This window comes from Heliangelus exortis, chromosome Z (assembly GCF_036169615.1).
Source record: "Heliangelus exortis chromosome Z, bHelExo1.hap1, whole genome shotgun sequence".
Classification (NCBI taxonomy): domain Eukaryota; kingdom Metazoa; phylum Chordata; class Aves; order Apodiformes; family Trochilidae; genus Heliangelus; species Heliangelus exortis.
Window position 1 is genome coordinate 34,190,601 of NC_092454.1, and position 26,650 is coordinate 34,217,250.

At 38.5% G+C, this 26,650-nt stretch overlaps 1 protein-coding gene across 8 annotated transcripts in view; it reads right to left on the reverse strand.

Annotated features, from left to right (window-relative positions):
• NTRK2 (neurotrophic receptor tyrosine kinase 2) overlaps nt 1-26,650 on the reverse strand; it is a 206,788-nt gene that overhangs the window by 177,141 nt on the left and 2,997 nt on the right. For all 8 annotated transcript variants that reach the window (XM_071730219.1, XM_071730218.1, XM_071730222.1 and 5 more), the window contains exons 2-5: nt 11,851-11,925; nt 11,543-11,614; nt 5,567-5,635; nt 1,728-1,882 (exon numbers count right to left, since the gene is read on the reverse strand). In XM_071730219.1, coding sequence (XP_071586320.1) covers nt 1,728-1,882; nt 5,567-5,635; nt 11,543-11,614; nt 11,851-11,925 — 371 coding nt within the window. The remainder of the gene's footprint in view (nt 1-1,727; nt 1,883-5,566; nt 5,636-11,542; nt 11,615-11,850; nt 11,926-26,650) is intronic.

A 26,650-nucleotide genomic window follows, 5' to 3' on the forward strand; every position in this document is an offset into this window, starting at 1 on the left:
TCCTTCTGTAGTTGGAACCACTACCTTCCCTTGTCATGGCAAGTATTTTAGACAAGACATGCCCACAGGATGTGCACGTATATAACAACGATGCACATACACAGCATCAAGCAGTCAGAGACAACTCTGCTGTGACTGCAGATGGACAAGAACTCAGAAGAAAGAAATTATTCTCCTAAGTTTAATTCTGCATATTTGTCAGGAAAAGTTTTCGAAGGAAAATTCTAGCTTCCTGGTAGCTTCTAGATGGGTCAGAATGTTACAGAATACTATGCTGGAGTTCCTGGTTTATACTAACTGATCTCAGTCCACCAGGAGACCTTTGTATGCCCAGCAGATTAATCTACCTTCTAGTCCACCTATATGGAGCTTCCAGTTACTTAGCTCAGGTCAGTAATATCCCCCATGTCAGGTAAATCAAATCATAAAATCATAGAATCATAGAATGGCTTAGGTTGGAAGAGACCTTAGAGATCATCTACTGCAACCTCCCTGCCATGGAGTGGATGATCCTGGAGCCAACAAGAACAGCTGTGAAGCTCGCAACGGCGCTGTGAATAGGTTGCTTTTTTTTTTTTTTTTTAGTCACACCAGACACAAGAATTACTTTTGTTGTGGATGCATCACCACACCTGGCCACAGCAACATGTTGGACACAATACCAACAGAATGATACATGGCCATAACGCATTACTGCCATTAAATGTTGCAGATGCTGAGTCTGCAGCAGGTCCCCTCCATGGACATTCCTCTCTGGCAGCTGCTGTCAGAGCGTGTCATACCTTCCACATAGGCAGTGCAGAAAAGTACACTCAGTAGATAATGGTGGACAGAGAAAAGGTACCATTTTTGTTTACCCTGATATTCACCTTCACTTACAGATTTTGCAGTCTAAATCAGCCCTCCATGAGGATATGCTTGCTCCCTTCCTTCTTGCTTGCCAGTTCCCTGCTCTCCAGACTACAGAAGGGCTCATGTCAGAAACACCTGGCCTCTTCCCCTTGCACAGAGAGCAGGACAAATCTCTTTAACTACTGTGTTAAACATTTCACCGGCTGTCAAGGACCACATGTAAGCAGAAAAGTTGTATACAATAAAAGCCTTACTGTTACATCATTTTCCCACTATGTCCAGATACAGCGTACTGAAAACAATGCTCTGAAAAATAATAGACCTGAGCTTGTTGTGACTTGTTTGTGTAGCTTTTACTAGCAAACTCAGTAGAGTTTTCTCTTTGTGAAGAGCAGTGATATTGCTAATCTGTGTCTATTAGCAGGCAGTTCTGAATTTTCTTCCTCTGATCCTAGGACTAGGGTTTGCATTTTTTAAAGAAAATAAATAATTAATTACCCATAGATAGTTAAAAAAAAACAAAAATCTTGAGGTAAAATTTTGTTTATATTGAGCTTTGAAGCACTAGTATTTAGTTTACAAAGACACATAAATATTACATAATTCTTGTTTGTCATCTATAATCAGTGTTCTGTTTTCCTGCACTTAAATAACAGTACATTCTTAGCAGTCTAAGGAAAGAACAAAAAGCTTTATATGAGGCTCCCAGAACTATTCCATGTGCAGTGAAAGACCACTGAGTGGTTAACACCACATCTGAAACTTCTTCCTTTAGCAGCATTGTTGTCAACCTGACAGGTATCTTGTATAAAAGCATGTTTGTTTTTCCTCTCTCACAATAATTTAGCAGTAATTTTACGCCAAAAATGTATTACCGCAGTTTGGGACTTTCATATCCAGCAAGGCTGTCCTCTTGTTGTTGTCATCTATACAATATAGATCCTGAGTTTCTGTGTAAAACTTGGTCTCTTGAAATTTCTTGATCCACATGATTTCACAGGAACACTTGAATGGATTGTCCACCAATATCCTACAGAAAAATAAATCCAACAATTTATTTTAAAAAGCAGAATGTATCATGCTTATAGTAAAAATGGGGAACGAGGACTCCAAGCTCTCAGACAGGTGAAAGAAAACAGCTGAATATTTTTTTAAGAAGGATAAGAAATTAAAGCCTAGTAACCTCAGCGCAATGCATGCGGAGAATAAAGCTCTCTCTGCACCAAGAATCCAGAATGTCATAGATAGGAGAGATCACACAGGGTGCTCAACTACTATCTCCATTTCAGTGGTGTGTATCAGGAGTACATGGAGATCTGGGCTTTCCATCAAGCTCCATCTAATTTCATAAAAGGTCAAGTAGAGATCAAATTTCTCTCTTCTACACTTGACTCTCCTCAGCTACCTCAGATCATTTCCAGAAATGTTTTACTGCTGTGAGATGGTAAATTCTTTACAGAGTCAAACAGGCATGGATTATTGGCAAGCTCTAACAAAGTCTTATAATAAAAAAGGATTTTACCTAGCCTTCAAAATACATCCACTACAATACTCTGGAAAATCTGACAGTAAAACCCTAGGTAATGTCATGAAGAAAACTGAACTAACTGAAAAAACAGCCCTGAAACATAAATGTATAATTTAGCTATACAGTATGCTGCATCAAATTTAAACTACACATTAACAAACTCGGCAAATTATAGTTTTTAAATTTAATACCACTACACGACAATGTAATGCAGTAACATCCAAGTAAAATATGAACAGAAACATCCCACTGTTTATGTAGAAAGTGACCCAGTGTTATTTTTTCTCCTACAGGCATAGAGGAGATCCAATAAAGCATTTGCAAGTGACTGTTCTAAGGTATCTCGTTACAAGGAGAACAATTGTTTTGACAAAATTTCATGGGTATTTTTGATGTACAGTGGCCAAACTCATGTTTGCTCACACAAATTATGTCATTAGCACCTCCTGAGGACAGGAAGTGTGCAAATCATTAAAACCTCAGCTTATCAGAGCTGTAACTCTTCCCTCAAAAGCCATTTACAGTTCTTAGAGGAATAACAGCTGCAGGGTTCATTCTCTTAAGTTTCTGAAGGAACAATTTGTATTCATGAAAGTCATCTACTGGACATCAACACCACCACAGCATAGAAAAAAATTGCTTGTGCAAGGCAAATTCTGATCATCAGGATCCCCTGGTTCAAAACCTTCAACGTACATTTTCCAAGCAGAAAGATTTAGTTCAAATCTTCTCTCTCATTGTATAACCTCCTTGTAAATAAGAAATTTCTTTGACCAGTGGCTGAGCAGTCTTTTCTTCCACTGTTTTATTTTGTATAAAAGGGAGGGTGTTATGCACTCACAAAGGGAGTTATGCACATCACAGGCAGAATGCTGGATAGACATGATGACCCGCCACATACACTTGTGTGAAAGAAAGAATTTTAGCTAGTAAAAGCAAATTACGTATCTTCATCTTACTGTAATCTTACAGCTGCAGCTACACTTTATTCTGAAAAAGAAGCCTTTCAAAGCAGCATCTCCTTCTCTACAATATGTGATGAATATCTCCTACTTCACCTTATACTTCACCTTAACCTTTTCAACCCTTTATGTTTTGACTTACAAGAGCACTATTTATGGCATTATTCTCCTTTCAAGTTCTCCTTCCAACACTCTTCTTTCTTTCCTCTTTCTGATTTTAAATCTGTGTTAGCCACTTATCAACAGAATTGTTCAATGGATACTAATTTCATCACTGTTGTCCCTCCCTTTAGGCTCTGCTTTTACCCCATAGACCCCGCTTTCTTTTCCTTACTTTCCCCAGACTGGTTTATATCACTTCATCACAATCTCTGTTTTTGTAACTTCAGTTCTTCTATTTCTACACCCCAATTCTTTCCCAAGCCCACAACACTCTACCTTAATTTTGTATCTTCTCTCTCTTGCAGTTGGTCCCACATCACACATGGCCTTCACACCTCAAATAATACTCCATTTTAACCTTATCACCATCTATTTTTACCATGTCTGGCTGACTCAGAGTACCCATCCCCTGCTTTTATTATCATGACACTGAATGGCCATTGTTCAACTCTGGTATTAACAACACAAATATATCCACTCCTAATCACGTTGACCAGTTTTTTATTTCAAAGTGTTATTTCTCTGCCTCATTCAAATTCATTTCCATTGATTCCTATCATATATTCATAGCATTTTATTCTCTCACTCTCTGTCACATATTTGTTTTTTCCTCCTTTCTACCCAGAAGCAAACCAACTTCTTCAAAAAGATCAGCAACACTGCTGCGGTTCTTCAAAATCTTTGTTAGCACTCAATCCAGCCACAGCCTGAAAGAAACTGTGCACCTGAGATCCCAGAGTGGCCTGATTTTTGCTTTAGAATAAACCTATTACTGGCAGCAGAGAAACTCCAAGAAACTGGAAGCATGGAATGCCTTATAAATTGCAGTCACTTCCTTCTTTGCATACTTCCTAAGACACAGCATATCGACTCATGTTTCTGCAGCCCAGGGAGAAAGGCAAAGATGACCCCATTTCTCCCCTGCTTAGAAAAATGAGAAGCTCAAGCTTCACACTGTGCACTGGCCTGAGTTCTGTATCTATATTTGGAGGTCATGACAACTACAAAACATAGAAGCCTACAGCAAAGTACAGACTAACAATGGCTCTTTTGCTGGGACTAGATACAGCATAGTAAGAAACAGAGACTTAGAACCAAGAGACCTATGCAGCACACACAGCAATGGGAGTGCTCTGCAACTAGCTAGTCTCTCCACCACAGTGCTAAGAAATCACCAAGTTATGAAAGAAAACTCCACTGAGCAATGTTCCTTGGGCTGTAAAAAAAGTGTAAATCACATGAATTTAATTATCAACAAAACATACCTACGGGGCATAGCCTCTTTTTGTGGCACTGGGATTTGCTTATTTCATTTCTCACATGCTGAACTTTACCAGAAGAGGTTGAGGATTGCAAGGCTCATGTTGCAGTTCCTGGACAGGCATTTTGTACAACTTCTGACTACTCTGACATCCAGCATACTGACCTCCCTCTCCTCTGCAGCCCAGCCCTCCCACAGCTCTTGCAGGCTCTCTGCAATCCCGCATATTCGTGAAGAACATACAAGGTGACCAAATTTTGCAATGCATACCAATAGAGAAATTCTGCTTCAAGGAACAGAAGATAAAAATGTAACATTGAAACAATCAGCAATGCATTCATTGGTGTTTAATTAACAAAGAATTATACATAGCACAATGCAACTCAAAGAATTTGAGAAAATAAAAATATTCTTCAATAGCCAACCATAAGCATAGCAGCTGTGGGGACAGCATAAGAATATGACAGAGAAACTTCATTTGAAGGTCTGTAGAAGGCTGTATTTTAGCTAGCTCAAATATTTGAAACAAACACCAGTAGTTCAGCATGAAATAATTTCATAATAGGACATTTTAAAGCTGAAGGGAAAAGGTTATTTTGAGTTCCACATTATTTTAAAAGATACACCAACCTTCTTGGAGCCCTGGAATGGAAATGTCTCTATTTAAGTGTTGTGCTTTCTTTGGAGCAGAATTTTCTTCCTTATCATTGATAGACCACTACCTTCAATTGAACAAACTTCCAAGACTTGTTCTTCCATTCCAGCCAAAAATAAACTTTATTCTAATAAATGATAACTTACAGATCAGACAAACCCAGGTGGCGAAAAGGCTTCTTGGACAAACTTGAGAGCTTGTTTCTGGATAAATTACTATAGGAAAAGAGAAAGAGTGCATAAATTAGGATTGCTTCTTCTTATGGAGGAAATAGAGTGTGTGTCTCTTAAAAAATTTAGAACTCAAACCCGCTCAAAAAAACCCTTATTGGTTTGACTTTAGTTGTAAAGAAGTGCTTCTCAGACTTGCTTTGTGATTTGATGGGTTTCAACAGTTTTAATCTAGTATGCATATTAGGTAAAATACATTCAAATGCAAACTCACCAGGGGTCAATATTTTCATTTCTAGCACTTCTGTTCATCACAGAAGAGCAGTACATTTAATTGTGTTTCAAAAGTGTTTGTAAAGTCCAGGTGCTAATTACATGCTCAATTTATTCATAAGTGAAATGGGTGTATCCCTTTCTTTCATGCTGCACCAAACTCTGTACTCACATAAGCCCTTCTCACATGCTAGTACACATCCGCATCGGAGCCTTTTAGTTATTCTTTTCAAATTGCATGTACAATATGTACCCACATAGAAGATCAAAAGGAAAACTGTAAAATGCCTATATTGGGCTTTTTTATGTCAATTAAGCATTTATGGTTTCCAGTGGTAATTAAGTGAAAGGTCCTCTCCCATTATGCAGCGCAAAATAATATTCATCTGAATCAGAAATACTCCTCCGCTCCCAGGCTTACAAAACTGCTTTCTCCACCCTGAAGCTAAATAATGCTGGTTTTCTACAGTCCTATCAGTACACCAATTAAATATAGCGAGAGCAGTAAACTGTATTACTGCCAGCACTACAGTTCAAATCAGTGTTATAAGCCAAAATGCCACATGTTTCATGTGGTATTATAAAGGCGCCATAGGGGCTCCATAATTAAAGTTGCGTTGCACTTAAAAACTAGGGATTAAACCTCTTTTCTTTTTCCCCCCTCTGACAAAGGAATAAAGTGTTTACTTCCCAAACTTCATCGTCCTTTATCACTTTGTACAATATGATCTTCAGAGAAATTACAAGCTGGATTTTCTACAACAGAATCTTTAAGAGATTTTATCTGCTCCTCTTCCTTGTTGATTCCTTCTGACAAACAACAGCCTTAAGTTTACAAATTGACAAGTCCTAATGTGCGAGAGCAAAACAGATGTGCTACTATTTCATTAGGTGAACTTGTCTGCCCTATGGCAGATGCTGGTGAAACCATTTCACAGATTTTGATCAGATATATCAGAACTAGAGTACAATTTGCATTGTTGGAAATAAGCCATGTTTAAGTAAAATTGCCACTATGATTTTTTTACCTGATACATATAGGCCATATGATGATGTATAGGCCTACCTTTCGCAAAAGACAACCAGATACACAGTGAGCGAGCTCTACCTGCAGACAAATGCCCACTACTCTAGTGGGAGGCAACGTAATCACAGAATCACAGAACTGACACTATTGAAAAAGACCTCTTAAGATCACTGCATCAAACTGTCAACACTCCACCATTAATAAAATCTATGTATCAATAGCTGCATCATCCATTAGAGCATGTTCTGAAGTAAGTGCCTCATCTACACAGTTTTTCAATACTCATAGGGATGGTGACTCCACCACATCCCTGTGTAGCCCATTCCAATGTCTAACAACCCTCTTGGTAAAGAAATTCTTCTTAGTATCTAGTATAAGCTTCCCTTTGTGCAGCTTCAGGCCATGTCCTCTAGTTCTATGATTGTTCACCTGAGAGAAGAGGCCAGCACCCACTTCCGTACAATGTTCTATTAGGTAGCTGTAGAGGGCAATAATGTCTCCCCTCAGCCTCCTCTTCTCCAGACTGAACACTCACAGTTGCTTCAGCCTATCCTTGTAGGACTTGTTCTCCAGACCCTTCACCAGCTTGGTTACGCCTCTCTGAACTCCATCACCTCAATGTCTTTCTTGTAGTGAGTGGCAGAGAACTGAACACAGCACTTGAGGTGCAGTCTCACCAGTGCTGAGTACAGTGCCACGATCACTTCCCTTCTCCTGATGGTCACACTATTCCTGATATAAGCCAGGATGCTGTTGGCTTTCTTGGTCACCTGGGCACACTGCTGGCTCATATTCAGCTGGCTCTCAACCAGCACCTCCGGGTCCTTTTCTGGTTGGCAACTTTTCCAGCTACTCCTCCCAAAGACTGTAGCATTGCATGGGTTGTTGTTGCACTTGGCTTTGTTAAATCTCATTTTAATTGACCTTGGCCCACTGGTCCAGCCTGTTCAGGTCCATGAGCACTCCTATTGTCAAGAAAATCAGTGCTCCCACCCACCTTGGTGACACCTACAAACTTACTAAGAAAGAATTCAAATCTCCTCATCTAGATCATTAATGAAGATATTGAACAAGACTGGCCCCAAAAATGAGTCCTGGGGAACACCACTGGTGACCAACTGTCAACTGCATTTAACTCCATTGCCTATAACTGTCTGGGCCCAGCCATATAGCTGGTTTTTAACCCAGTGAAGACTAAACGTCTCTATGCCATGAGCCACCAGCTTCTTGAGAAGAATGCTGTGGGAGACAGTGTCAAAGGCTTTATTAAAGTCCAGGTAGACAATGTTCACAGCCATTTCCTCATCCACTAGGCTGGTCACCTGATAGAAGATCAGGTTGGTCAAGCACGATCTGCTTGTTCTGAACCCATGCTGGCTGGGCCTGACCCTTGCCTGTCCTGCACTTGCCATCTGAGTGCATTCAAGATGAATTGCTCCACAATTTTTCCAGGCACCAAGGTCAGGCTGACAGGCCTATAGTTCCCCAGATCCTCCTTTCAGACCTTTTGTAGATGGACAAGTAGATGGTCATGTGACAACCAGGTTTGACTCTTGGTTTCCACGAAACAGAGGAGCCTGTTTTTCTCTATCAGGAGGATCCCTAACCATTATATGATGAGTTTCTCAGGGAAATGTCTCTCCATCTGAAGCCATTTCATTTTGTGCAGTCTTCTCTGACACTCTAATGGGAGAGCCAGACTCAAGTTCTGGAACTACGCCAGGATTTTTAAGCCTTCTACCACCACCACGTTCTAACATTAAAGTATAACAATACAGATCTTAAAATGAGCCACTAACCTCTTATGTAAGAGGTTAACTCTCAGCCATACTCTGAGATAGTATTTCTGTGTTTTATTCTTTTAAGAAAACAACAAAGATAGAAATAAAATTTTTAGGAGTATCTCAAAATTATAAAGACTGATAGTGGGAGTGGGTGGCAGCAGGGACTTAGCAGCCTACCTACCTCACAGGCAGGACTCAAGTCCCAGCCGCCCTCAAGATTTCCTTCTGGCTGCTCACATTTCCTTGCTCATCTTACTCACGATCATCCAACTCATCCCAACTCTTAGTGAGGTACTGAGCCTGCTTTAGAGCCATGAACTCTATCAGAGAGTGGATTGTGAAAATTAGGTGCTCCTATAGCTATATTTTCTTGCCATTTAGACTCAGGACAGTCATTACTTTTGGAGAGTTATAGTAAAACCCTCAGAGAGAAGAATAGTCCTTTATTTGTTTAGGTTCAGCTAGGCACAGCTCTAATGTCTACAGTGCAAGGAAAGGCAAGAAGGAAGAGGAGGGAACAGACCTAAGACAATCTGGCGGAAAAATGAGAAGAAATGGCCACTATACTATGCCCAGTTTCCCTCCACAGGCAAATGTCTGTTCTGCCTATGGCTGTGTGCAATCAAGTGAAAATCTGCAACAAGGTCTCACATGGTTTAATTTGGCTGCCTTACCTAAATCCCAGCAGTGTAGACATTCAAACAGATCTTAATAACTAGCACTGTATATTTACTACACTCACAAATCTATTATTCAGCGATGCAATTGTGCTCAGCCTGAAACATAAAAATAGCTATTTTTTAATGTTTTTTGGAAATACACACTTTCTGTGAAATGTATTTTTATGTTTAAAGGTACTGGCAGTTCACCATGCATGACTACAATGAGGGTCCATTAAAATTAGTGTCAGCAGCCCATACACTTGTAAATTATAGCATTACTAAACTAGAACTGTTTAATAGCTTGTTAAATGTGACTGTTGACTAATTTTAGTGTAAGGTCAATGAGAATACTAGAATTAGATGAGTAAGACTATGAATTACATTTAAGTAATCCCTACTACAGCATTTATTTTCCTGTTGTTTATGTTATTACTCAAATTTCATCACACATAACTCTAGCAAGATACATGGGCTACAGAAATTTGGCTAAGAAAATAAGGTTATGGCAAAAAAGGGCAGAAGAAAATGTGTGTTGATAAGTTCCTTACAGTCTGATCTTCTCATATAATTCATAAAATAAATAATGCCATCATATAATAAAGCTCCTTAACTACATCAAAAGATTTTTCATGGAACAAACAGAAAACTGTAACAGTATCATTACCTAAATTCAAGCTCATGCGGTTACACGAGTCCTCAGTAAGGTGTTGGGAGTTTTTGCTTTTTTTATGAGAAAGTAACAAATTGTTGTTTCACAATAAAATGAGAGACTTCTCAAAGATTCACTGAGGCTTTCAGAGACATTTCACTGTTTCTGCATCAAAAATTACCAGACAAAACAAACAGATGCACTTATTGAAGGAAAAATGGATCAACCTCAGGAAAAAATGTCTCCACACTTACTGTTCTGTCACATGCACCAAGTATAGGTGGTGCCACTTAATATTTTCCACTTTATCTGGGCTTTTCCTGTGTCTGCTAACATTACTAAAATGTTAAAACTAAATCACCACAAAAAGAAATCACAGTGAAAGTATGGATAAGCTCTTGCTTCATGTGTTCTGGATCAGGATTTCATGTACCTCCACCAAACAGATGTCACTGAGCCTGAATTGCTTCTAACAGTCAGCTCCATGAACTACAGATTTAGTAAAGCCTGCTCACCACCTTTGACTGCAAGTTCCAGATGAAGCTTTTCCTTCAGCTGAAGTATTTTAAAGCCAACTAACCTATATGGATTCTGTGCCTAGCAGGTCATGTATGCACAATGACACTTTTTCTGTAAGTGGGACCTCTAGTAAGGTATTCCTGTCCTGTCCAATAGTCAGTTTTCAGAAAACCTGTTTACCTGTACAAGGTTTAGGTTGAAGCAGCCACCTGGGACAGAGAGACTTTGTAACTGCATGACCCCCATTTCCCTAAGGGAAAAAGGCCTATTGAGAGAATCTCACCAATATCTCAGTTATGTTTTGCATACTGAAAAAACACATTAAACACATTGTTAAATTAAACACATTACTACTTACACTGTACTCATGGTCATGGAGAGACTTTATTGGTCTCCTCATCATCATTGCTCTTCTTTTAAAGATAAGAAGGTGTATGTTCTTTTTCAGTCTTCTCTTTATTGGACCTAACACACTCAACCTCTGAGTCTTCTTAAATTATTATTTATACAAACTCCTTAAAACTCTGTTGCTATTCCCTGTAATATCTTTTAAGATGGGTAGATTAAGTGTCCTAATCTATACAAAGTATCCCAATAGATGCCTTCCCAGCAGCTAAAGCAGCAGGGAAAAGATGTAAAAATCTAACACAAAATTCCTTTTGATCCCAGACTGCATTTGCTTTGTTCTGCCACATTAAGCTAAGATTCTGTCCCAGCACAGCCACTAGATCTTTCTCTGCAAATGTTCCTCTCAGACAGCAAGTTCTTGTGCATATCCACAGCCAGGGTGGTCTTATCACCATCTTATCTTACATTCTTATGATCTGCTTATTCTTCACCATAGATATCTTAATCAGGGTCAGTTAATGACAGAAGACCATATGAAGTCTGCCTTGTTAAAACATTTTTATGAAGGAAATGGTAAAGGAGAGTAATAAATTAACAATAAAATAAACTAAACTAAATATAAAATAATATAAAATAAACTAGCAAGAGTCAGACAGTTTTGACTTAGAAGGTAGAGCTATCCTTACTCACATGTACTGTAGGTTGACATTGTTCACAAATGCCTGACGGGAGACAAATCTTAAGCCTGAATCCACCACAGTCCTGAGAAAATACATAAAAGTGTTAGAATATTTAGTTTAAATAGCAATGGAAAGAAAAATTATAATAACATTTAAAATAAGAGTGTGGATGAAATCTCAATAAGGCTGACCAGAAGTTCTTCCACTGTCATCTATAACACATGAAGTTAAGTCTACTATCTGATGAGTTGTCTATATGCTTCTACAGTAAAAAGACAGAAAAAATAGCTTTATAAAATATGCATTCCATATACTCACAGATTTCTAAGTCCAACATAAAATCCAACTTCGTTGTCATTGATACTTTCTAATTTTCTCTGGTTTGCGATGTAACTGTTGAAAAAGTAAGACAGAAAGAAGTATGAAAGTGGATCCTTCCACGGCTTTGACTGTTGATGAAGCTCTGATGTACTGAAGTCAGCAGTGGTTGCTCACCTATTCCAGTTAACACTAAGATGTATTTAGAGCATCTGCAGAGTGAAAGTGTTCTTTAACATCTTCCCTAGCATTTAAATGATACTTTGTGGGACAGAGCTGGAGGATAAAGAGTTGAGTTTTACACAGACGAAATGAAGCCTTGTTTATCAAGAAAGCAAGCCAATGTAAAGGCACAATAAATACAGCTGCAATGTAGTGTCACTGTTTTCAAGGTCACACTTCCCCTACTCATGGTTTTCACAACAGCAAAAGAGACAACTTTAACGGTGGCAGTGGAATTACCCCACTTATACTGAGAGAAGATAAGGCTATCCTAGCCTTTTTTCTCATGTTTTTTAACTTTATCATCTGTTAAACTGATTTTCTTCCTGACACATAGTAGTTTCAATTCTATTTACAGGGTATAGCAATAAGAAAACTGAGGGAAAAGAGGCTGTATTTTATGATGTTACATACACAAGCGGAAATTAAGGGAAGTGAAAAGAAACTGTCACAGTAGACCACATCATTGTATTCACTCATATACCATGAATATCTGCCTGAACTCCAGAAGGATGTGGGCATGCAAGTCAGCCTTTTGTATTATCATCATGTGAGATCTATGAATAACCAGTGACATCCCACAGACTGGAAATTAAACTGTTTTACAGATAATGCATGGGATGATATATAATGTTGCCACTTCTGCAGCAAAAAATAAAGTTTCACAGTGCTAATCTTGCAGTCTAGGAAGAAGAAACCAGTGGAAACTGCAATTCAGCTGACATTATGGGCAAAAAAAGTAAGCCTGATGTAAGAGATGCCTTGCTAAAGAGTTCATGTATTTCAAAAGATAATCCCAGTCCCAGAAATACTTAGGATATTTCTTTGTATTTTCATGAGCATCCATAACTAACCAAAGCTGCAGGTTTTCCTAAAAAGGAGTGTTTCTTTGCTGGAGTAAAACTTGCCCTTGTTTTAAGCATTTCTTATTTTTCACATAAAGGGAATTTCTATGTAAGAAGGTGTATTGCTTTTCCAAAGGCAACCTATATACCTCAACTGGTATGTCAGAGAAACAGTGTGCCCACATCCCAACAGAAGCTTAAGCATCTCAGAAGTTGGCTTTGGATCTCCTGCAAAGATACAAAGCTGACTTGGGCTACAGTCTTGCCAAGTACCAACAAAAGCAAAAAGTTTCCTCTCATGGGATTCATTGTACCCTGAGAAAAAGAAGGGCAGTAAAAAGGCAATGCATGACACCAGACAAAACACATTACTACAGCATCATTTGATACTGACTGTTCCAATAGAGTTCTTAGAATAAGATGCACATGGTGTACCCATTCCAAGATAATAGAGTCCTACATATTTTGTGTTTCCTTCTGTAGATTTTTTTAAGGTAATCTGGATTTACTCTGTTGGGCTTTATTAATCTTTTTTTGTTGTTGGTTGGTTGGTAAATTTACATATTTTACCAAGTGAAAGCAATTAAATAGTTTACAAAATAACAATTTTTCCAACCCGCCTTGAAGAAGTACTCATTATTTAATTAAGTATCACCTTCCCTGTCACTAGGACCACATAACACTAAAACAGTTATGCAAGAGGTATCGAATATACGTTGTCCTCAGCGTTCAACTAGTAAGAATCCTGTCAAGATCCAACAGAGACAGGGAAAACACAGAATTGAGGAAAATGGACAGAAAAACAGAGGAAGACTTGGAAGACTAGAGAAAAGAATCCAAGCAACCAGTTGTATTAGCAGAAGATTAAGGCACCAAAAAACCTCCAACACTGTCAGAATGTCGATCCATCACTTAAATGCACTTGACATCCATCCAAATCTTATATTGCAATATTAATCATGAAAACATTTCATACATTTGTAAAAACACTCTCAGTACATAATAGGACACAAAAGCAAATTTCGTGCAGCTGGAAATCCTTGAATAAAGAGTGGACAGATATTGTTTACAATAAGCATGTCACATCCTCTTACACTTCCTTACTTGCTTAACAAGGCTGTTTTAAGCTAAGCCTTTTCAGCTATTTCATAGCAATGAAAAAGAAAGGAATATGATGACTGCTGCTATAAACTTTAACGGGAAGTTGTTCTTCTGTTTAATTTAGAGGGAGGTTTGAAATAAAACCTTTTCCTAACTGAAGTCTATTTTTACCTTCTTCACAACTACTCTACCTTGATGTTACTTATCATCAAACATTAATACTCTAAAAGCTCTGACTTGCAGTGGGCGATACTGAGAAATGTAATTTGCCTGCCCTTAAGAATATCCACCCTGTTCTTTAACTGAATATTTTTATTGTAGCATGGAAGAAAAACACCCTGACTCATGGCTAGCTGAAGTCACGTGAGGAGCTTGGAAGCACTCTGCAGTAAAGTGTACCACCGCCAGAACCTGGATGGAAAGCACCCAACCTCTAAACCAAACAGCCAGCTGCTTACAATACTATTTGCTTGATTATACTATAACATTCGCCTCTCAATGAGTCATCAGTAAACAATATTTGTTTTCAGACCTTTAATTTCATCTGTCCTTCGTAAACTACTAATAATAATAAAGGCATTCAGAATCAAACACCTACTGACTGCACATTGCAACCTACAATGACATGTTCAACTCAGCACACTGCAACAGCTACTGAATGTCACACACTCATACTTCAACACTTACGCAACATACTGCAAATGGTATTCTAAAATCCTATCATAGAAGACTTAACTCTTCCAAGCAAGTTTTCCCTTCAAAGGGTCATCTTCATTTCCACTTATTAGACTTGTGAAAGACTTTGGACACAGTCTGTAAAACATCAGTGAAGAAACCTCTGAAGAGAGAGCAGTTTCTGTTCCATAAAGTGGTCTAGATTATTTTGTGCCTCAATAGCTCAAAAAAGAATTTCACTATAACATTCAAATATTCTTCATAACCTGAAAAAAAATGGACAGCAGAAGTGTGCCTTATTTAATTTTCTCTATTTCCTCTGGATTAATGTCCTTTAATCTATACTACTTCATTTGGAGCTAAAGGACATCCTGAAAAACAAAATCAGCCCAGTCTTAACAAGATAGATACAAGGAAGTAACACTGTAATTCAGCTCCAGGAGTATTGCTATTGCCAAAAAAAGTCCTTTTATGGGAAACACATTTTCTTAATTCTGCAGAAAACAGCTAAGTTATACATTTAGCTCTGGTTCATACATTTGCGGAAAAAGTTTTTAAAATCAAGCAACATTACCTGGTGAAATGGTTCTGAACTTTGTGAAAACTTTCTACTCTGAGTTATTTTTTCACAAAATCTTTAGTGGAAAGGAAGCACCCTCCAGACATTTAACTGTCAATAGATCAATTAATGACAGGTCACGTAAGTCACAGAACTATAGAATCACAGAATGATTTGGGTTGGAAGGTACTTCTAGAGGTCATCTAATCCAGCCCCCTGCAGTAAGCAGGGACATCCTCAACTAGATAGGGCTGCTCAGAGCCTTGTCAAGCCTCAACTTGAGTATGTCCAGGGATGAGGCCTCAACCACCTCTCTGAGCAACCTGTTCTATTTTTCCACTAGCCTCATGGTAAAAAGCTTCATCCTAACATCCAGTCTAAATCTAGTCTTTTCTAAATTAAAACCATTGTCCCTCATCCTATCACTATAGGCTCTTGCAAACAGTCCGTCTTCAGCCTTCCTGTGGGCCCCCTTCTGTTTCTGTAAGGTAACTATAAGGTCTCCCCAGAATCCTCTCTTCTCCAGGCTGAACAACTCCAGCTCCTTCAGCCTGTCTTGACAGGAGAGGTGTTCCAGCCCCCCCGATCATTTCCATAGCCCTTGTCTGGTCCCTAGTCTACACTGCTGTGGGAGCTGTATAGTAACACTGACAAATCACCACTATAAAGTTCCCTAGTGCTGTATTTTCTTAGAAAGTCCAGTGTCAGACCAAGTTCACCAAAAGCTACGGCAAAACTTAGGGACATTTTAAGCAAACCTGTGTTGATTTATGGTTATGCATCAAAATTTACAAGCTTGACACAACACTTAATGAAACTTGGCAGATTCAAATGTGTTTTGCTTGCAGCTCCTCTTAAATTTAAAATAATGCTTGAGGTTTGTGAAGTCACATAGTTTGAAGATGGAGCATAGAGCTATACTGTACTGCATAATCAGGAATTCCAGGTTCCAGACAGGTGCAGGGACTGATATAAACTCAGCTCAACCAAGAAATCTTTCAACCTAGGACCAAGCTCCTCCTAGGAAGGAAACTTCACAGAAAGGAATGAGCATGATATAGACACCTGCAAGTCATAAGTCCTTGACAGATGTACAGGCTTAATCCAATTATTTTAGCCTATTTTACTGTCTCCATTTGGTACCATCAGTGCCAGAATTCATTAATTCAGCCTCAAGAACAGAACTTCTACATCTAAAACAGAATGCCATAACCTGGGAAAGAGACAGAGTTGAGTTAGTCCACTGTGGCCTTCCATAGCATTCAGCAATTTAACAGGTGCTCAAACCCTAGGCTGTCTGGTGTCTCCTGAAAAATTCTGAGCAAATGCTGTGGAGATAATTTTTTTTTTAATCTGTGAATCCCTCTATTTTACAAAGAGTGAAAACCTGATTGCCACTATCACAGGCTCTTTAAGTTATCCTTTAGGTTTTCTTTTTTCTTCCATTTAGAGTACTGAACCACGAGTCACAGAAAACTGCAGGAGACAGCTCTCCATGTGCCAGCATAGAAACTCTGAACCTGACATAATTAACCCTGGGATCTTTCTTCAATGCCCCAGGCACACCTATTTTTTGAGCAAATCCTTCACTATACGTATCCCACGTTCAGATAACATGCTGTTCTGGCTGATCGGGATGGAATGCAGCATCTCACAGCCAAGGTCACAGATCACAGTTACCTTCAAGCATTCTCTGTTGTTGATGTGTGGCTGCATCAGCTGCCAGGAGAGTGGGGATCAGGCACTCTGCTCTCTGCCTATGACTATACCATTAGTAGTAGCCAACTAGAAGCACAGAGCTGTCATTACGAATTGCTTCTACAAAGTCATCATCCTGAACAATTAGTGTCAACCCAGCAGCTTAGAGAAGGAGAAAATGGAAATTCAGTGGAGATCCCAGTCTTGTTTTGGCACTGCAGGAGTAGATCTATACTTTTGCTTATGACTACAGTTCCCTGAGAAAAGGGAAGCCCACGGTTTGCCAGCCAGCATTAGTTCTCTCTATGCTGTGTGAGAATGTAAAGGCAAAAGTAAAAATAAATTAATATGTCTGCAATGCAGATTTTTAAGGAAACAGTTGCTATATTTAGAGGTAGGGAAAATTAAATATAATACACCTTGGTCTTACTTATGTTTCTGGTGTGGCTTCAAGGTGTTCATTACGTTGTCTTCAAATAGCAGACTACCAAATCAAGAAAACTCTCTCAAGATACTTCCTGCATCTTTCCAGATTTTAAGATTCATCACCTTGATGAGCTCTACCTTCAGAATTACTTTCCACAATACAAATGGAAAGCTTAATTAACTATTTTCTCCATCTGGAGACCTGTCCTCCCCGTTGAGGTCCATGAAGTTCATACATTTGGTCTTTCACCAAGACATGAATTTCTAATACTTCTCCAGAGTCTGACAGCTACAGTCTAGTTTTTCCTTAGCAAAATAGTTTTGGAAATGTTGGTATTCTGTGATATAGTTAGAAAAAATTATCAGCTGACCTGACAATAACCTATTTATTCAGAAAGCTGTATGTCTTAGTTACTGGCATTACACTTACTTACAAATTAAATTTCACCCACCGTGTATGAAATAATCTCTGCAGACTGTTAGGAAAATTCTTAAACTCTTGTACATTCCTTTTATAATTTATATACTAAAAATTTCACATTGAATAACACATAAAAGGAGAGCAGTGAGTGAGGTATTTCATTATTTCCTGACAGAAAGCAACATAAGACTTTTTATTATTATTATTAGTTAGCCTACAAGGAATAAAGGGCATCTGAAAGAACTAAAATAATTATACATATATATGTGGCATTCCTTTCTCCTATAAAATGACCTAGTACAGTAACCCTTCAAAGACTAGCAACACAACTGCTCTCTTTTTCAGCACTTGTATACACCACCTCTGTTGCTGTCACTTGTCTTGATGCAAATGAGAAAGGCAAAGCATCAGTTCTGTAACAGCACAGTATGACTGCTCCTAGCCACTCTTTACATCTATTTCTTTTGGGCCCCAAGTGAATCAATACCCTAAAGCATCTTAGTTGATGTCAAAACATTTGAATCCTCTTCTTTACAGGCATCCATGCTCAGGCAGTGATTTTGTGGATGTCTTAAGCAAGCTGCATAATTTTCAGGGTTAGATAAGAACTTGTTGACATAAACCAATATGCTTCACAACATTTTAAGTCCTTCTCCTATATCCAGATTTTGAGATTTTCAGTACGTCCTGACTTTCTGATTCAACATAAGAATTCTCTCTGAAATTCCCTCTGAGGTCAGTCTTTCCCCTCCACATATATTTTTTTTGACTGTTTGACATTAATACTCGGTTTTATACAGTTTAAAATTACTGGCTCTTGTAATGTCAAATACTGTGTTAAATTTGCTCTAACATTCAGGAGATCATCAAGGCATATGCTCACACATGCTACACTGTCCACCATCTCATTTACTGCATGCAATACTCCTCATATCAATTACAGACCAAATGACAGTACTGAAACTTCAAAACTTGAAGCCATCTATCCAGAAAAATCCTTCTTTATCCTGTTAAGGTATTAAATTTGGTCAATAATTTGACTCCTGACACCTCAAGCAATATTCATAATTCTGTACACCAGCAAAAATTTTCTTTCTTTCTTTTTATTTTAGTCTTGAGTCTACATATGGTTATAATCTCTACTCTTTTTCACTGCAATTATTACATGGAGAACCCAATTGGTAGATGTTTTTTCATTCTTCAAATGATACCATCTGGTGCCATGATTCACAATTGGTTGCCTAGTCTCTTTCTCTAGTCCCTTGGAACCTCTTGTATATGCCCTGACCACAGATCTGTGTCTTCTTGAAGCCTTATCTAGAAGATATACATGAATACAGCTTCACATTATGTTACCAAAGAATTCCAAAAGGATTATGGGTTGTCTTTTTTACTTTCCATGATATTGACTCTCCTGACCCAGAACTGGTTGCCGCCTTCTGTATGTCAACACCAATCTTACTACTTATATATAAGCAATACATTTTTCAGAGTGCATTTCAACAGCATTCAACTTGCTTCTTTGCTAAAGCCCTTCAGAAGCACTCTTCATTATTCCACATTTATGTGCCCTTCACAGTCCACTATTTCACTTTCTTTTATCACATTTATTTCCATTATGTTCTCTGTCTTGTGCAGCCCATTTATCCTCATTTTAATTGGCTAATCTTTTGAATTTATAGCTTCTTCCATTAGCATTCCTTAAAAAAAAAAAGCATTTTTTCTTCACTTGAGGAATCCTGTTCTTCATCTAATATAAGCAGTTTCCTACTTGCACTGCATATATTAACATAATAATATGTTTATTACACTTTATGCACATTTGACAGTATCCAGAGTATTCCACATACTTGTTCTGACCACCACATTGCAGCCACTGTTTCCTTAACTTTTCATGTTCCTGTACTTCGCCAGTTTGATTTTTGGGAAATTCTCCCTTGCGATGGTGCACAAAGACAAATGTTCTGTAAATGTCTTTCAGGTTTCTCTTCGTATTTCTGTTCGTTCTGCTGCATGACATGTATGTATTTCCTGTTTAAAATCAACTTTACTAAAAACCCACTCAGGGATGTCTTGCTACTCTTCACGAAAATACACTCTTTGGAAGCACACATTTTCCATTTTAGTGTAATTTCAAGTTTCAGTTCAGCTTCTCTAAAATCTACCCTTCAAACTAAACTCTCACCCTGAATGTATTTCTTTCAAAAGGTAACATCTTACAGTAGTCTTCAAACATCTTCACTATTTCTGCAAAACTGCCTTGTTCTTACCCACCGCTCCTTTCATGGCATTATTTATTCCCTTACCCTTCCAGCTTTTGCCCCTACCACTGCTTATGAGTAGAGTAGTATACCTCTAATCCACTAGCCTGTTTCTGCCTCTCACACCACATGCCTTCACACATCTGTCAGCACTCCTCAAACCAACCTGCCTTTTCAGCATTGCCCGGATATGCCTGATGAAGTGGTCACTTGCAATTATCCATGACTGAGTAGGCATTTTCATGTTAACTCTAACTGTTAGGACTTTCCCCTCCTGTATCTGTATCTTTCATTTCAGAAAGATACAGAATCATAAAGTCATAGAATTGTTCAGGTTAGAAACGACCAGCAAGATCATTCAGTCCGACTTTTAACCTAACTCTAATAACCTAGCTCTACCAGCCTGATGATAAACAATGGTCCTAAGAACAACAATCTATATGATTTTTAAACACACCCAGAGATGGTGATACAACCGCTTCCCTGGGCAGCTCTGTCCCCACTGTGGAGATCAAAACTGTTTCCAGATAAACTGTTCATTAAAAGTTGTAAGAATATGCGTAAGTATGCTACAGCAGGCAAGAAGTATGCATACAAGACCAACCAAATAGAAGGAACAACTACCCTGTCTCCATGCAGACAGGAATGCCACATAGGTTTGAGAGAAAGATTAATGGCAGGGAAGATGAACAGAGTTGCTCATTCACCCACATCCACCTCCAGGACAAGGGATATCTAATTTCTCCAGCTGTGCCACCAAAGTCCACATCCCCCAGATGATACAGGCTCTAGGCAACAAGACACTGATTGCATACAAAAAACATGGTCCAGGATCTGCAATGATATCTGGTATAGAAGTAGTATCCAGCATTAATATTTTTTTCTATTTAGATAGCTTGATGTCACATGTGGATTATGTGACAACTCAAAATGTATTTTTAATCTAATTTGAATTTAACACAAAAAGTTTAAAATTTTGTGCATTTATATAAATAGTGTGCAATACACAGTCCTCAATAGATACTTACATTGCAGCAACTTTAAGCTGTAAAATACTTCAGCATATGCTTACGTACACTAAATAGTTTCATGATGGCAACAGAACTGCTCCCAGAAGGAGAGCACAGTGTATGTGTTTACCAGGTGAGGATCACAGTATGCATAACATGTTCAAAAAAACTGTTTCTAACAATTAGAAAGAGACAAGAGAGGGACCGGGAGGACAAGATGAATACATAAGGGACTACACATCCACAAAGGAAGGAGGAAAGTTAAAAAAAGGAGTTTCACCTTCCTGAACTAAACCAACATTCACCACACAAAGTCACTTGTTTAACAAAAAAGAAAGAAAAAAGACATGTCTTGTGAGGTAGATAACAGATTTTGAAGAAATGCTAGAAATAATTCTCCAGTAGTATCTAGGAGCACCAGATTCAGTTCCTTCCTCTACCTAATGGAATGTGATCCCAGATTCAGGTTTTGCCAGACTGTAAAGCAACTCAAAGAGGGCAGGCTCAACCTTACCCATTTGTGCTGCTTGAATTTCTGCTGTAGTGGAACAATGAGTGGACTGGAAGAAGGACCCAAATGTCTCCCTATGCAAATCAGAGTCACAGTTGCTTAGCTAAACAGACTATCCCACTCACTGGCCAATATGCACACTTAAATACTCCAAACCAAGTAAGGCAACTCATACAGGGAGAACTGAAGAAACCCCACATCTGTACACCATACAGGAAAGCAGTTGAGATGGTGACATGCAAGACCTTGGTTCAGACTCATCTCTTGCTTCAGGCAGTGCAGCTCCCCATATGTGCTAATGAAGTAGTTTGCTGGGGACCACACAAACATCTTACTCACAGTGTGACCCTGATCTCTGAAAGAAAAGTCTTGCTTTCTCCTTTCAGCCCAGCAAATTAAGTTTGCAAGGTTTTACTGCATTCAGTGGAGGCAGAAGGTGATGCTTCCATTGGGTAATGTGCAGCAGGAACCTAATTTAGCCTTCTGGATCAGTTTCTGGAAGAAGTGGGCTCTCCATTGCTGGCAGGAGAGCAGCCAGCTGAGTTTAGTGTCTTCTCTACACAGTTTGCAGGGAGTTGCCAGATTTTAAATGCTGAGGACTGGGACAGTCCCAGATTCAATTTGCAAGTCCAGCACATGACACCCGCAGCACATAATGTGAAAAATCTCCCAGTCCGTGCCCGGTAATTCTGACATGCCCAGGATGTGCACATGATTTATCCACATATGCTTGCAGTGCCATCTGGCATTCAGAAAATCAGACAGTTGTTGCAAAAGAATGGGAAAAGTCACGTCCTATACTGTCTTCATATGGAATACAGCATCTGATTGTGCAATGTAGGATATCCAGGCTTCACAGGATATCTGATGAATACAGCCCAGATTATTTTTACATGTATAACTAAGAAATAAAAATGGCAAAAAATAATTTAATTCAATTTAAAACTGGACGATTTCTTTTGGCTCAACTGTCAAACCAAGAGGAAAAATAGGTAATTTACCCAGCCCAAACTGGAACTCTTGCATAAGGAACCTGGAAGTGTTGCCAATTTTACTGCTTTTCTGTTTCAGCAATGGACTAACTTTGATTAATTTATTACCCTTCTGTCACAGTTTAGCTTCATTTATACATCAGAAAAATGCATACAGTGAACTATATCCATTATGGATCCAGCACAAGCTCCTGTATGGACTGCAGCTGCTACTGATTTTCACATGGAGATGCACATTCATTTCAATACAGAATTATCCACAACTTTGTAAAAGAACCTTCTAAAATACCCAATCTCAACTTGCTCTTGCCTCAATGTTTCATCTTCACACAGGAGGAAAATGCTTGAGATCTGTGAAAAGATGCAAGTCAAAAACACATCAAATAACAAAGCAACAGGCCCCTTCTCTTCCAAACTTAAGAGGCAAAAAAAAAAAAAAAGTTTGAATCAAAGTTATTTTCATCCTTCACTACTAAACTACTCTAGCCTGGTGCAATGATCACTCCACCGAATTTTGCTGCTGACTTCAACAAGGCCAGAATCTCAGCCTCAGCTTTCTCCTGATTTAAAAAACATCTAGTACCTTGCTGGATCAGGACTAGCGAGCTTAGCAAAAGTCTGGTTCCGAGTCACACCATTCAGAGACTATCCGATCTCTTAGACTGCCTCTGAAAATGCCTTGAGCCTGTCTTCTTCCACCTTCTCTTCTGCAAAATAATCCAATTCCTTCAGGCCTCATCTAAGAACCAAAGCATACGAGCCTGAAATTTGATCTTTGAAAATGTATTCTACCAATCCTACACAAACGAGAAACAAGAAATAAATGGTATTAAATACATTGAAATCTCAGCTGTAATTTCTGTCAATGATCAGCACTGAATGCAGGTAATTTTCTTCCAGGAAAATATAAAAAATTGCATATTCACAACAGAATTTCCATGATGTGGCTCCTCTCCTGTATGTCTATTATGATTGTGCAATGTTATGGTTAATAGCAGCTACTTAAGAGACAGGATCTCCATATGCATATTTCAGGAGCCAGAGTAGTTTGGTTTGCTTTATGCAGTTCCTGAAAATTGAGGCTCACAATCAAACAGGAATTAAGGTGCATTCTGATTATATTTTATTTTAAAAGCAGATATATGTCTACATGGATCTGGATAAAAAGATCTTAGCAGTAACGGAGCAAATTCATATCCTAGGAGGCATGTGGCTTTCAGACATCTATGAATTTACTTCTTCAGTTGAAATGTCAAGTAAATTAATGAATTTATTGAATCGGTACTTCACTATTTAAAGACAGTTTTCAAAGAGAGGCTTTTCAGACAGTTTTCAGCTAAATACACATTTAACATCAATAAAGCACTGGGATGGTTTTAGAGCTTTCTGCTCCATTTTTCATATTTTATTGCTCTTCATTACCTGCCATACTTACCCAGCGTGGACAAGGATATTTGGATGGCTACCTTCATTGACATACTGTTAGACACTCTTGCAGAGACATGACAAATAGGGGAGAGAGAGAACTGCAATCCAAAAAGAAAGGGAAGGAGGGGTTCCTCTTTAAAATGAAATCCAAGATGGAGAAATAAAGCCCTTGTTTAGTTATGTAAAATTTCTTCTTTACAGTGATTTGGGATCTAGAATATTGCTAAGCTACTTTCTTCCTTACACTTTCAGCATAAATATAAAAAAGAAAAAATAGAACCTGAGAAATCTGGAAAATGCCATCCTAAAGATATCACAGGCTGGACTGCCAGGTCCTCTCTTCTCTCATTAGTATGGAAAGAAGTGGAAGTTTCTTGAAAATAACGTGTTCAAGACCAAGTCCTTTCGTTTCAGTATAAAAATGCCAGACCTCTTTTAAAACCCTTGAGTGACCAGAGACAGAGGGAGAGGCTGTGTTCTGCTGGCCCAATGCTGCTCAACCCTGTGCCCTTCCCAAAGGATGCTGCCCCACTTTGATCTCAGCCTGCCACAGGCAGTCCTGGTGGAGACCCCCAGGAGCCTCATCAGTTCCCATCAACTGGCAGGACAAGGACTAAAATAAGCCATACAGAAGGTTTCCTGGAAGAAAAAAAAAATTAAAATCCCAGTATATACAAAACCCAATGCGTTGTGATATCTTGAGTATTTTAAGAGCCTAGAAATTAGCAAACTGATTTGCATCATTCTTACTCTCAATTCACCTTAACTAATCACCCGGATCTTTAAATGTAGATTAAAAAAAAAAAAAAAAAAAAAAAAGAAAAAGATTAATTCCTAAAAGCAGTTATTATAACACTACTGTCCAAAACCCCTTTAATAATTTGTATGAAATATGTTTTTTGTACACTTCCAAGTCACCAGAAATAACTTTTCAATCCAGCTAAGCCATGGAATGCTGCACAGCCAAAGGTTGTTTTAAGGAAGAAGGGGCTAGGGACTGAGGAGTCTTGTGGACAGTTTTTATATTATATTAAATCTAAAACAGCCTAGAAATCTAAAATGAAAGAGACCCAAAATACCAACAGGTCTGAGCTCCAGATGAATTTAAATATGCTCTTTTTTTAGCACAGGCTCACATGACTTGTTAAATAATTTACTCCATAAATTACTTATCCTGTCTTATTTATTAACAATTCTAGAGTGCTTTACGTAACTCCATTAGAAATTTATTTTGTGGTTTAGAAATGTACGCAATACACAATCACCTCTCTTAATAGGCAAGAGCTTTAAGTTCACCTACTATTTTTTTGGCAAGCAGTTCTTCCTGAAATACAGCAATTAATTTCAACCCCCATTCACCAGAATAACAAGCCAACATACTAATGAGTTTATACCGGCTCTGTTAAACTAGGCCAGGAGTATACTTGCACTGCAAGATGACACTTCGAAATCAAAGTCTTTGAAGAGTCATATATCATATACACTGAAATATACCAACACAGTTTACTTAATGAGAAAATATTAGACCAGTGCTTTTACAAGAAATCCCAAACACTTTAAAAATTGATCATCTTATTAGTATTTTTGAGTGATCTTGCCAAGGACTACTTATTTAGTACTGTGCCTACAATGCACAGACTTAACAATACTTACATACTCATTTTGCTCGTGGTCCTTGGCTTTTAATGTGAGCTTCAATGACTGATATCATTATTTTAAAATAGGATCTCACTCTGGAATTCAAATTACTTCTAATAATAAAAAAACCAACACAAAATTATTATTATGATTAACCTCTATTATGATAAAACGTTTTAGAGCTAGCACATGCTTTCCAAATAAAGCCCAGCCTACATCATCACCCCAGCCAATTGGACAAATCTAAAATCTTTTCAAAGAATTTTCAAAATCTGTTTTTTATTCTCCTTAATAGAAAAATATGCAAAAACAACTAAATAGAAAGGAAAAGAGTGAGAAAGATGACTAAGAAAAGCATCAGGCAAAAATATTCTTACGCCCTCCCACACCAAGTTTCATCAGCTGGCCCTCTTCACAAGACTGACGCTGTGCTCTGGGTGTCTTTCTGATATTCTCAGTAGATTTGGATGGGGGGAACCAAGCAGGAACCAAAAGAGCTGGTGTAGGAGAAGAGACATTATTAAGTTCTAAACTGCAATGTAAAAAGGTTAAAACAGAGCTGAAGCACCCATGTATCACAGGGTGGAGGCTGCCTGATGCATGGGACAACAGCTCTGTTATTCCTGCCATCACCACCCAAGCTTTCCCTCCCATTGCTCCAAGCCAAGGGAAAACCCTCACTGCCCACTGACACCCTGCCTGCTCAGTGCCATCCACCTGGCCCCCAGTAAGCTCTCTTCACCACCACGGGTTTCAGATTCCCACCCTAACCATGCAGGTATTCTTACACATCCAGCACACAAGGCTCAGGTGAGGATCTTGACTTGCTTTGGGTCCCTGTGGAGTTTTTGGCTAGGACTGCAGGATCCACTCCCATCAAGACTGGGCATAAGCAACACCTGAAAGGTTGGTTTTAACAGACGCTCAGGAAATACATAGGAATGTATTACTAGAAATTAATTGCCTTGCACTTTTTCTTATTTAGACCAAGAGTTCTTCCACCAGAAACAAAG